Here is a 12,354-nt window from a genome sequence, read left to right as displayed (position 1 = left end):
GATGAGTGGTAAAGTCTCCAGGCTAATTGAGTCTCCCGCTCCTGCAGCCCTCTTGTCTCCCTGGCATCAGATAATGGCTGCATTCAGAAGCAATGAGGCCTGCCACTACTCCAGCACAGTGTCTGCACTCTGAGGTGGGGTCTGTATTAGTTTTAGGGGGGGGGCGCGGCTCTTGACTTGGGTTTTTATGTGTCTAAATGGTCCAGACAGGAATCTGTATTAGTTTAGGGGCTCTCTGTTATCTGTGTTAGTGTAGGGGTCTGGTGTATTTATTAGTTTAGGGGTCTTGTCTGAGATCTTTATTATTTCAGGGGGTCTGATCTGTAATCAGTATTAGTTTAACAAGTCTGGTTTTAGATATGTATTAGTTTGGGAGGGTCTCATCTGGAATCTTTATTTCTTTGGGGGGATCTGGTATGGGATCTTCATTACTTTCGTTGAGGTCTAGGATGTTTATTAGGGAGGTCTGGGATCTTTATTACTTTAGGGGGTCTGATATGGGATCATTATTACTTTAGGGGGTCTGATATGGAATCTTTATTATTTTGAGGGGTCTGGTATGCGATCTTTATTAATTTGGGGGAGGTCTAGGATCTTTATTAGGGAGGTCTGAGATCTTTATTACTTTGGGGGGTCTGGGATATTTATTACTTTGGGGGGTCTGGTATGGAATCTTTATTACTTTGGGGGGTCTGGTATGGGATCTTTATTAGGGAGGTCTGTTATATTTGTTACTTTAGGGGGGTCTGGGATATTTATTACTTTGGGGGGTCTGGTATGGAATCTTTATTACTTTGGGGGGTCTGGTATGGGATCTTTATTATGGAGGTCTGGGATCTTTATTACTTTGGGGGGTTCTGGTCTGAGACTTGTGTCAGTTTAGGGGGTCTGGGATCTGTGTTAGTTTAGGCCGGGGGTCTGGTATGGGATCTTTATTATGGAGGTCTGGGATCTTTATTACTTTGGGGGGTCTGGTATGGAATCTTTATTACTTTGGGGGGTCTGGTATGGGATCTTTATTATGGAGGTCTGGGATCTTTATTACTTTGGGGGGTCTGGTATGGGATCTTTATTAGGGAGGTCTGTTATATTTGTTACTTTAGGGGGGTCTGGGATATTTATTACTTTGGGGGGTCTGGTATGGAATCTTTATTACTTTGGGGGGTCTGGTATGGGATCTTTATTATGGAGGTCTGGGATCTTTATTACTTTGGGGGGTTCTGGTCTGAGACTTGTGTCAGTTTAGGGGGTCTGGGATCTGTGTTAGTTTAGGCCGGGGGTCTGGTATGGGATCTTTATTATGGAGGTCTGGGATCTTTATTACTTTGGGGGGTCTGGTATGGAATCTTTATTACTTTGGGGGGTCTGGTATGGGATCTTTATTATGGAGGTCTGGGATCTTTATTACTTTGGGGGGTCTGGTCTGATACTTGTGTTAGTTTAGGGGGTCTGGGATCTGTGTTAGTTTAGGCCGGGGGTCTGGTCTGGGATCTGTAGTTTGGGGGTGGTCTGTTCTGAGATGTGTGTTAGTTTGGGGGGCCTTGTGTGTAGGATGAGTTAGTTTTTGGTCAGGAATTGGTAAAAATCATGTAGGTCTGTATTAGTTTGTGCGCTGGGGTTGGATTAAGGGTTCAGAATTAGTTCACACTAGTTAATAAGCTATTATAGTAGTTTACTACCTCACCTTATATATAATGTGTTACAAGCGGACGCCATCAGGGGGAGCCCGTGTCCATGGCAACTGGTCAGAGGAAGTGACGTAGGGCACATGGCGAGGGTTCTGGATTTTCATTGGTCACAGAGAATGTGGAGGCGGGCTGATAGAGGATTGGCTGCTGTGCTGTCCCGGAGCGACCATGGCGGATCGCGGGCTGGAGCGGATACCGGTGGTGGATATAGACGCGGACGGGGTATTCAAGTACGTACTGATCCGGGTCAACGTGAAGGAAGGATCGGACGAGTACAAGGACATCGTGCGGGGATACGGCTGGGCGGAGTATCACGGTGAGGGGCCGCCATGTGTGACTGGACTCCCCGCCCACAGCTGTCAGGAGCCGGCAGACCAGGGGCACCGGGGAGAAAGTGACCGAATACAGGAGGAACGAGGGGAATGTGAGGGGGAGAGACAGAGGGTCCTTCTCCCCGGGGGAATGTGAGGGGGAGAGAGAGAGACAGAGGGTCCTTCTCCCCGGGGCAATGAGTGGGTCCTTCTTGATGGGGGAATGAAAGAGCTGAGGGTCCTCAACCCCCCAGGTGTGTGAGATTTACATGTCTGATGTTTGTTCTCTTTGCAGCTGATATCTATGACAAGGCAGCTTCAGAGATCGAGAAGGATCGGGTCTATGACTGCGAGTGTCTGGGAGGAGGCAGAATTAACCACAACAGCAGCAGCAGGAAGATCCACATTTATGGCCACTCATTGGTAATCCCCGTCTCCTGCTCTTATACTGCGTCCTCTGGAGAACTCACTGGTTGATCTGACATAAGGCGGCCTGTGAGCTGTACAATCACCAGTGGAACAGCACAGCCGGGGAGCGCTTAAAGGGAACCTGCCACCAGGGAAAAAAGCTGTTAATATCATTACTAGCCTGCCCAGCGCCTGCACTTAGCCGAACGCTGTGGGGAAGGGGGGATGAGCTTTAGTCTCCCTGGCAGCAGTTTGTTTCAGTCACCGCTCTGAGTATAGACTAGTATACAGAACTTTGGCTGTAACTGGCCCTGACTGACACTGGCTCCACATTAGTGCTGGCTGTCAGTCAGGGCCGGGAATTCACCATAATTATTAACTACTAGATGGTGGCCCGATTCTAACGCATCGGGTATTCTAGAATATGTATGTAGTTTATTTATGAAGTTTTCAGAATAATGCAATGAATACACAGGATTCGTTCGGCTGGCCACGATCAATTGGCAAAGCATGGTTCAAATTCCGCACCAATTCGCGGCCGGACTGTGACTGTCGCTGATTGGTCACGTCCGGCTGTGACCAATCAGTGAAGCCAGGGCCTGCCTCAGGTTTTTGAGGTCCCCGGGCGAAAGAGTCTCAGTGGGCCCCCCTCTTTAACACATACCACGATTCATGATGCACAGATACAGCAGAGAAATATAGCACAGCCCACGTAGTATATTGCACAGCCCACGTAGTATCTAACACAGCCCACATAGTATATAGCAATGTGGGCACCATATCCCTGTTAAAAAGAGAATTAAAATAAGAAATAGTTATATACTCACCTTCCGTCGGCCCCCCCGGATCCAGCCCAGGCATTTACCGATGCTCCTCGTGCTCTCCAGTCCCATGAGTGCATTGCGGTCTCGCGAGATGATGACATGCGGTCTCGCGAGAGCGCTACATCATCATCTCGCGAGACCGCAATGCATGGACCGGACCGTCGCGAGGAGCGGGAAAGGCCTGGGCTGGATCCGGGGGCTGACAGAAGGTGAGTACATAATTATTTTTAACATTAGATCTTTTTACTATTGATGCTGCATAGGCAGCATCAATAGTAAAAAGTTGGTCACACAGTGTTAATAGCAGCGTTAACGGAGTGCGTTACACCGCGACATAACGAGGTCCGTTAACGCTGCCATTAACCCTGTGTGAGCGCTGACTGGAGGGGAGTATGGAGCAGGCACTGACAGCAGGGGAGTAGGGAGCGGCCATTTCGCGGCCGTACTGTGCCTGTCGCAGATTGGTCGTGGCCGTTTGACTGCGACCAATCAGCGACTTGGGATTTCCGTGACAAGACCGAAAGACGGAAGTTACCCTTAGACAATTATATAGTAGATTGTACAGACAGAATGAGAATATTTCACCCCAAAAAACTGCACTTAAAAATTATACTAAAATCTGACCTATATTATTCATGAAAATTAATTATAAAGAGAATGACCATACCTATAATTGTACAGCAGCACCGTATTGGGGTGAGACATAATGCCCCTGATAGTCTAGCTTCATATTCATGTCTGACATTAACGAGAACATTTCAGTTTGAGAGAGCATCACTAAAGTTACAGATGGTAGCCTATTGGGGTTTTAATTTCTATCTATTATCATGGTAAGGCCGGAGTCACACTACAGCGAGATACGGCCGAGTCTCTCAGGTTAAACCCAAGCAGATTTTTCCGCACTGTTTTTGCAAAATCCGCAAGTAAACCCGCACTGCTGATTACCTGCAGATTTACCACGGTTTTTGTGTGGCTTTTGTGCGTATTCCACCTGCGGTTTTAGACCTGCGGATTCCTATTGAGGAGCAGGTGTAAACCGCTGCGGGATCCGCACGAAGAATTGACATGCTGCGGAAAAAACACCGGTGCGTTTCCGCGTGTTTTTTTTCCGCAGCATGTGCACTGCGGATTTTGGTTTCCATACGTTTACATGGTACTGTACAACGCATGGAAAACAGCTGCGAATCTGCAGCAAAATCCGCAACGTGTGCACATAGCCTAAGGGGTGAAGAAGAGTGATCTGAGAGAAAGCGGATTGGATGGGAGCGGACCAGGCGTTTAGTGATGAAAGGAAGATGAGACAGGTCTGTAGTTAACAGCCCAGTTCTGGTCAAGGGATGTTTGTTTTTTATTTTATATAAAGTAGTGGGGTATGCTGGCGTGTTTGAAGGAGAAGGGATATACACAGACTGCATCAGCAGAATAGTGAGTGCAGCTCTGGGGTGTAATACAGGATGTAACTCAGGATAAGTAATGTATGTACACAGTGACTGCGCCAGCAGAATAGTGAGTGCAGCTCTGGAGTATAACACAGGATGTACCTCGGGATCAGTACAGGATAAGTAATGTATGCACACAGTGACTGCACCAGCAGAATAGTGAGTGCAGCTCTGGAGTATAATACAGGATGTAACTCAGGATCAGTAATGTAATGTATATACACAGTGACTGCACAGCAGAATAGTGAGTGCAGCTCTGGGGTATAATACAGGATGTAAATCAGGATCAGTAATGTATGTACACAGTGACTGCACCAGCAGAATAGTGAGTGCAGCTCTGGAGGATAATACAGGATGTAACTTTGGACTATTGCACTTTCACCTTTTATCATCCACAGCTCAGTGCTCGCTTTTCTTTCTGTTGCCTCTGCAGGGTTTTGGCCGAGCCAGACATGCATCGACCATGGAATTGATAAAGTTGAAATATCCAGACTATGAAGTGACCTGGTCAGATGAAGGATACTGAATCCAGGAGCTCACAGCGACTTGTCCAATGCCCATACCAGTTGTCACACGTGTACTGAGGAGCTGTCTTTACAACCTTTGCTCACAAGGAGGCAGCAGCGTTGTATTATGTAACCAGAAGGCTAGATTCATTGTCCCCAGGTCTGGTGTGAGATCACAGGTGCCAGTGTACTGGGTGGTGGTGTCATTTATCACATAACCCAGCTTGTACTTTTCTTTTATTGCTTCGCTGCCAGCAGCTGACAGAGGGTTGTCACCACCCCTCACACCAGTAATGACTGTTGCCTTGTATGTATTGCACAGAGTCCCTTGTTCCTGGTACCTTCATGTCTGATTTTTGCCATTGCTGGATCTTATGTAAATAAATGCCTGTTCTGGTCGTGTAATAGCTGGCTCCTTTTCATTACTATGTGGCGCAGGGATTAAATGTGTAAGGCTGGTTTCACATTAGCGTTTGCATGGGCTGCGGACTTCCTCCGTGAAGCCCCACCCTCCGCCTCTAGCTCCGCCTACTTCTGCATGCGGCCGGCATGCGGCCTGTGTACCCATCTTAAACATTAGGTACGCAGGTCGTGCCGCTGTATGCGGATACTTCCGCATGCGTCATTTTGACGATGCAGCGACCAGCGTAGGACGCAGCTTGTAGCAATTTTTTTTTTCCGCATCGTCAAAACGACGCATGCTGAAGCATCCGCATACTGCCGCACGACCTGCGTACCTAATGTTAAAGATAGGTACGCAGGCCACATGCAGAAGTAGGCGGAGCTAGGTGTGGCCGAGGGCGGGGTTTCACAGAGGAAGTCCGCAGCTCATGCAAACTTTAGTGTGAAACTAGCCTAACTTTGGATTCTCTGGCCTATTTCTAATGTTATCAGCAGCTTTGGATGTGACTGGAGAAGGTGTGAATACATCAGGGGTTGACCTGTGCTCCATTACGGCAGCTCTTTACCCATCAATAGAGGAGCGGTGCCTCGTTTCGCTGTAGGTGTTACACACCATGCCGCCGCTGTGTTGTCATCAGTCTGTGTTATGTTGGTGAGTAATTCCAGCTCTCCAGCATTATTCCTATGGTGGCTTCAGGCAACCTGGTAGGAAACCTCCTGCTGTCTATCTGGGGGTAAAGCTTTGCCAACCTAAAGGGAAATAACTAAATGTTAGATACTGCGGGGAAGCAAAATTATGTGTCATCATTATTATATAATTTTCTGTGTATGTAACTGCAGGATGTCAGGTTGTAGCACTTACCCTAACCCCTTTGCTTATAAGAGTATGTGCATACGATCAGTAAACGCTGCAGGTTGGACGCTGTGTACTTGTGCAGCGTCCAGATGTTATAGTAAAGTGGATGGGATCTCAAGAAATCCCATGTCCACTATGCGTCCAGAGACGCTCGCGACTCACCTGCGGAGACAGACATGCGGTGCGTCTCTCCAGACTGCAACATGTTGCCAGTCTCCGCAAGAGAAATTTCACCCATAGAATGTATTGGACGCAGTGAATCTGCACGATTCAGTTAACACATGCGGCTTCACCTGTGTTGAATAGACGGCAGCGCTTTGGATGTAGCGAACATGTTCTGTCACTTCCGGAGCTTCTACACATACCCTAACAATGTTTTGAACTTTTAACCTTCAGGCTCCATAGCTCACCATCCACTGCTTTGATTGTGAGACCATCATATAGACAATCATCTTGGCTATGTCACACATAAATATGACTTGCTGCTATTTAGCATATAATTAGTTATGCAGATCCTTGTTATGTTACTGTTCTGCTCCTCGTGGTGGAAAAATCTTTTTCTTCCTGTATACTGTAAAATACAACCTGTTCTCTCTTTCCCTAAGGCTGTGTGCCCACGTTGCGTTTTTTATGTGTTTCTGCCACTTTTTTGCCGCAGCGGAAATGCTTAAAAACTGCATTCCCATGCAATCCTATGGGATTCTGCAGTTCCTGTGCCCATGCTGTGGATTTTTCCACTGCGGAATCGCATAGCGGTAAAATTCACAGCATGTTCATTATTTCTGCAGAATCACGGCGATTCCTCTGGCATTGCATTGAAACGCTCACTTTACGCATGTGGCTATGCCCACCATGCGTAAAGTGAGCGCTTCATGTGCAGAGATGGTACCCGGGTCTGGAGGAGAGGAGATTCTCCTTCAGGCCCTGGGTACAATATTCCTGTAAAAAAAAATATATGGATATACGGTACTTACCTTCTGATGGCCCCCGGAGTCCTCCGGCTCTCAGCGGTGCACACGGCGGCTTCTGTTCCCAGGGATGCATTGCGTGAATCACCTGAGATGACGTCACAAAGGTCCTTCACGCAAAGCATCCCTGGGAACGGAGCGTACCGGGAGCGCCATTGAGGAGATCGGGGGCCGTGGAAGGTGAGAATAACCATATTTAATTTTTTTTATTAGAATGTTAAAAATATCTTTTACTATTGATGCTGCATAGGCAGCATCAATAGTAAAAAGTTGGTCACACTTGTCAAGCACTATGCTTGTGTGACCAACCTGTCAATCACTTTTCCAAGCGATGCTTCAAATTGCTTGTAAAAGCGCAAGCATTCTGCAAGCTAAAACGCTTGTGTTTTGCAGGAAAATGCATGTGAATTCCGCATGCATTTTACCTGCGGCAGGGAGTTGTGGAAATGATGCGGACATTTCCGCAGCATTTCTGCAACGTGGGCACATAGCCTAATTGCTCAGTGTGTTATTAGGTTGGTTCCCAAGGGAAAGGTCACTGGTTCGAATCAAGGAGCAGCCATGAAGACGATTTCCCAAGAAAAGAGAAACCAATATCATCCCGCTCATCGATAGGGGTCTCTCAGCCAAGAAAATTGCCAAACTGAATCATGTGAGCGTCACGACAGTTGGAAGAATATGAAATGAAGTCCAAGAAAAAAGACCTTTATGGTTGAAAGAACGTTGCACTTGGCACAATAAAGGAAACTTTGATGTTTCACCTGGATTGGATGCTGTCCTTCACTTTTTTCTTGGTATGTATCTTTTTCATCGGGTCCAGTGGAACTAGAATTTGCATCCCCATGTCTGCTGTGCTGTCGGCTATCTTCTAATATGAAATTAAGTCCATCCATTCAGAAGCCAAGAGGTGGACGTCCAGGCAAAATATCAGCGTCAGTAAGTCGGCTCATCACAAGGACTATCAGTTTTGGCACGAAAAACACAGCAGTGGAGGTGACTCGTGAGCTTCGTAATAGTGAGATCACAGACGTCCATGCAAGCGCCGTGCAACACACATTACACAAGTCTGGAATGGTGGCCCAAAAATGGTGAAGAGACATCAACTACAATATCGTCATAAGAAGCATTGGCTCAAGTTTGCAAAAAAGCATGAAAACTGGACATTAGAAGAATGGAAATGGGTGATTGGGAGCGATGAGATGCAAGTCCATATACTAGGCTCTGATGGGTGCAAATGGGTCTGAGAGAAACAAGGTAAAAAGGGGCTAACGGATTGAGAAATTAAAGGAAATGTGACGTTTGTTGGAGGAAACCTGATGATATTGGGTGTTTCATAGCAAAGACGTTGGATATCTGACCAGGATTGATGGTGGTCTCAATGCTGAGCTACAGTGCCGACAAAAAAAATCTTTACAAGTTCAATGAAACCACAAAATCTTAATATTCAAGTGTTTTAATGTGGATATTTTAATACAATTAGTATTTTGTCATGTCACCCTTACATTTTTACACCATCTGCAGTAGTTTAGGCATGCCTGCCCTGCCCATGCTTCCACTGAATACACCCCACACCATCACACTGTCAGGGTATTTAACAGTCTTAACTGTATATTTTGGGTCATACCGTGACACGGTACTCGGACGACGCACAACCTTTGAGCCTCCCCTGACCAGCCTGAAAGTGCTCTCATCACTAAACATCACTTTCTTCCACTCTTCAGATGTCCAATTTTGATATTTCTTACAAAAGGCAAGCCTTTTCTTCTTCATTGCTGCTGTGAGCAGGGGCTTCTTTGCGGCATGGCAACTTGGTAGACCCAGGTCCTTCTGGAGGCTGTTATAGAAGGATGTGACATCACTTCACGCTGCAGAAGCTTATCAGTCCTTGGTGAAGTCTTCTTAGGTGCGCCAGAGTCTGACTTCCCCTGCGGTACCATCCCAGGAGGCAATGACGCCGCTGACCGCTTCAGTTGATAAATTGCTTCTCTTGACACTCCCAGATCTCTAGCTACAGCAATCACCGAATCCCCATTCTTGAGCAGAGTCAAGGCACGGGATTTCTCTTCCATTTTAAGCTTCTTTCGACCCATTGTGGGAGATAATAAAAAACTGAGGGAGATAATAAATGACTGCCTAATAGCAAAACTGGCTGAGCTGCACATAACAACCAATCAGAGTTCAGCTTTCGCTTTACCAGAGAAGTTAAAACTGAGCTTTGATTGGTTGATATTTGCAACCAAGCCAGCTTTAATATTAGACAGTTTTTTATTATCTCCCCCATTGTGTACACTTTTAAAAAGTGAAATTATGATGTGGATTTTATATGTAAAGTTGCGCAAGTGTAAAGATTTTTTTTGCCGGCACTGTATATGTGAGTGTCCTACAAGACGAGTTACTTCGTACAATCGAGTACTATGGGTATGAAATGGACGACCGTGTTCCAGCAGAACAGCAACATGAAGCAGACGTTGAGAATTGCAAAGAAATGGTTCAATGACCATGAAGCAGAGGTGCTGGATTGGCCTCCACAGTCCCCAGACCTCAACCCAATCAGACACTTATGGGTAAAGTTGCAGAAAACACCAACTTTGGGAACGTGTAGAAGGAATCCAGGGATCAGATTTTGGTTGGGACATGCTTGAATCTGATGGAGAGCATGAGCAAAAGGATTCGGGCAGTGTTGAGGCCAAAAGGTAGATTTACAAAATACTAACAAAATAATAAAAATTAAATGTTAGATTTTTAGTAGCAAAACAGTAACAATGCAGTGAGATGACAAGAATCTGCATAACTAATCATATGCTAAATAGCTGCAAGTCAAACTTAAGTATGAGATATCCCAGGTGATAGTCTATAAAAGGATGGTAGTCTCACAATGAAAGCCATAGTAGATGGTGAGATCTAGAGCCTGAGAGTCAAAAGTTCAAAACATTGTTACCCTTTAGCTCGACGGTGTATACCATATGTACATGTTCTGAGTTACAGACATCCCATCACACCTGTATCCTACAAATACTCTGTGCTGCTGGGGGTTACCTGTCACCTTTGGCTGCCCATGGGCTCAGTTCATGATTAAGCCCAGTCCTGAGATGGTTTGTTCAGCCAACACTCTGCTCCTTATACTCTGGGCTGCTCGGTAACCCAAGTTTTATCTGTCGCTCTTCCCTTCCTCACGTCGTGCCTCTATTACATACACACTAATGCTCTGTGCTTCTCTTTGCTATGAGTCTCCACTCCCCTCTTTACATCATGATGTCACATGCAGATTGAGCCCCTCACTGATATATAGGGCAACGGGTCACGGCCTCCTATAATACTCTGTGCTGCTGGCAGGACCCTTCCACTGGTATCAGTCTGACCCACTAGATTGGCACATGTTATCTGACATACTCTGTGCTGCTGGCAGGACCCTTCCACTGGTTACAGTCTGACCCACTAGATTGGCACATGTTATCTGACATACTCTGCTGAAAGAGACACTGCCCCTTTCACATCCCAGTAGATCGCCTTATTCATGTCCTGACATACTCTGTGCTGCGGTACCTCCTGCTCTGAAATGCTCTGTGCTGCTGGGGACAGTGTTTTACCCCTCCTGATGCTGCTCCTGTCATACTCGGCACCCGGATCATAAATTCTTGGAACCAAATTTTATGGTTTAACAGCCGCGATCACCATAGTTTGGTGCTAAGGTCAGCTGCGATGTGCTGCGGCGCCCTGGTTTTCACGGGTGGGTCATGGCATGCTGCGTGTGCAGATTTTTTTTCCTTCACAAACAAGTTAACTCTCTAGTGACTAAGTGAACATAGTTTCCCATTCTCTGACAGCAAGCAGAGTGATGGAAGCAATCAGTGGGAAATGACAAGTCACAGTGCAGTGGCCTCAGCCGCTCGCTGCATGGAGTTCTGTAACTTTCTAAGGCTGCCGTCATACTAGCAGTATTTGGTCAGTGTTGTTTTACATCAGTATTTGTAAGCCAAAACCAGGAGTGGGTGATAAATACAGAAGTGGAGCATATGTTTCTATTATACTTTTCCTCTAATTGTTCCACTCCTGGTTTTGGCTTACAAATACTGATGTAAAATACTGACCAAATACTGCTAGTGTGATGGCAGCCTAAGGGTATGTGTCCACGTTCAGGATTGCATCAGGATTTGGTCAGGATTTTTCATCAGTATTTGTAAGCCAAAACCAGGAGTGGAACAATTGGAGGAAAAGTATAATAGAAACATATGCTCCACTTTTGCATTTATCACCCACTCCTGGTTTTGGCTTACAAATACTGATGAAAAATCCTGACCAAATCCTGATGCAATCCTGAACGTGGACACATACCCTAAGAGTTAGTAAACTTTCTGCAGCGAGAGGCTCGGCACTTGGAAACGGCTGCAGTTATTTTACCTAGTTTTTAGCTGCTAGGTGGCGCTCTTGTCACTGCGTGTGGGTGCCTGCAGTGTGTACGGTCAGCATTTTTCTTCTGCCTGCTCTTTCTTGACACTTTTGTGGCTCTTTCTGCCTTTCCTGCAGATCCTGGGTGTCACACGTCGGCTCAGCCGGGGGTAAAAGTCCACTTCCCTATTTCTGAGAGATTCCCTGTGCTCTCTAAAGACCTCCTGGGATTTTATCATGCGGAGCGCACACATATCCCTGCTCTTACTCGCTCTGTCCAGCTTAGGTAAGTCCCGGCATGGTGGTCTGGACAGGGCTACCTGGTCGTGAAGGGTTAATTATGTATATTGATCGCATTAATCATAAATTGGGGAAACGGTAGAGATGGACGGTGTGTGTGGAAGATGGACAATAAGGGGTCTGTGACGTAGGAGTTAATAGGCATGTCAGATCCTTTTCTTCACTGGTAGCGGTTTAAAGGGGGTTATCTGCCACCACATGGGAGGTCAGCGGTGGGACGAGCCCACACACCTGCCGAGACGTCACTAGAATAGGACCCGGGCACT

At 46.4% G+C, this 12,354-nt stretch overlaps 2 protein-coding genes across 3 annotated transcripts in view; both read left to right on the top strand.

Moving 5' to 3' along the window:
* Positions 1–1,763: 1,763 nt before the first annotated feature.
* On the top strand, positions 1,764–5,581 carry PHPT1 (phosphohistidine phosphatase 1). Its single transcript, XM_077284672.1, has 3 exons — positions 1,764–2,004; positions 2,295–2,422; positions 5,104–5,581. Exons 1-3 carry the CDS (start codon positions 1,857–1,859, stop codon positions 5,194–5,196), a joined length of 369 nt encoding a protein of 122 aa, XP_077140787.1. The 5' UTR covers positions 1,764–1,856; the 3' UTR covers positions 5,197–5,581.
* Positions 5,582–11,917: 6,336 nt separating this feature from the next.
* Positions 11,918–12,354, top strand: part of MAMDC4 (MAM domain containing 4) — a 28,370-nt gene continuing 27,933 nt past the window's right edge. Inside the window, exon 1 of one of the 2 annotated variants that reach the window (XM_077284634.1) lies at positions 11,918–12,074. In XM_077284634.1, the coding sequence (XP_077140749.1) occupies positions 12,026–12,074 (49 nt within the window). In that variant the 5' untranslated portion in view covers positions 11,918–12,025. The remainder of the gene's footprint in view (positions 12,075–12,354) is intronic. The other variant, XM_077284635.1, reaches the window with a different exon arrangement.

This window comes from Ranitomeya variabilis, chromosome 2, assembly GCF_051348905.1.
Source record: "Ranitomeya variabilis isolate aRanVar5 chromosome 2, aRanVar5.hap1, whole genome shotgun sequence".
Classification (NCBI taxonomy): domain Eukaryota; kingdom Metazoa; phylum Chordata; class Amphibia; order Anura; family Dendrobatidae; genus Ranitomeya; species Ranitomeya variabilis.
The sequence above is the reverse complement of the archived record's forward strand: the minus strand, read 5'-3'. Positions and strand labels throughout refer to the sequence as shown.

Coding starts and splice junctions, on each gene's coding strand:
- PHPT1 (XM_077284672.1), top strand. CDS start 1,857: ATGGCGGATCGCGGGCTGGAGCGGATACCGGTGGTGGATATAGACGCG. Junction 2,005..2,294: donor CGGCTGGGCGGAGTATCACG/GTGAGGGGCCGC, acceptor TTCTCTTTGCAG/CTGATATCTATGACAAGGCA. Junction 2,423..5,103: donor ACATTTATGGCCACTCATTG/GTAATCCCCGTC, acceptor TTGCCTCTGCAG/GGTTTTGGCCGAGCCAGACA.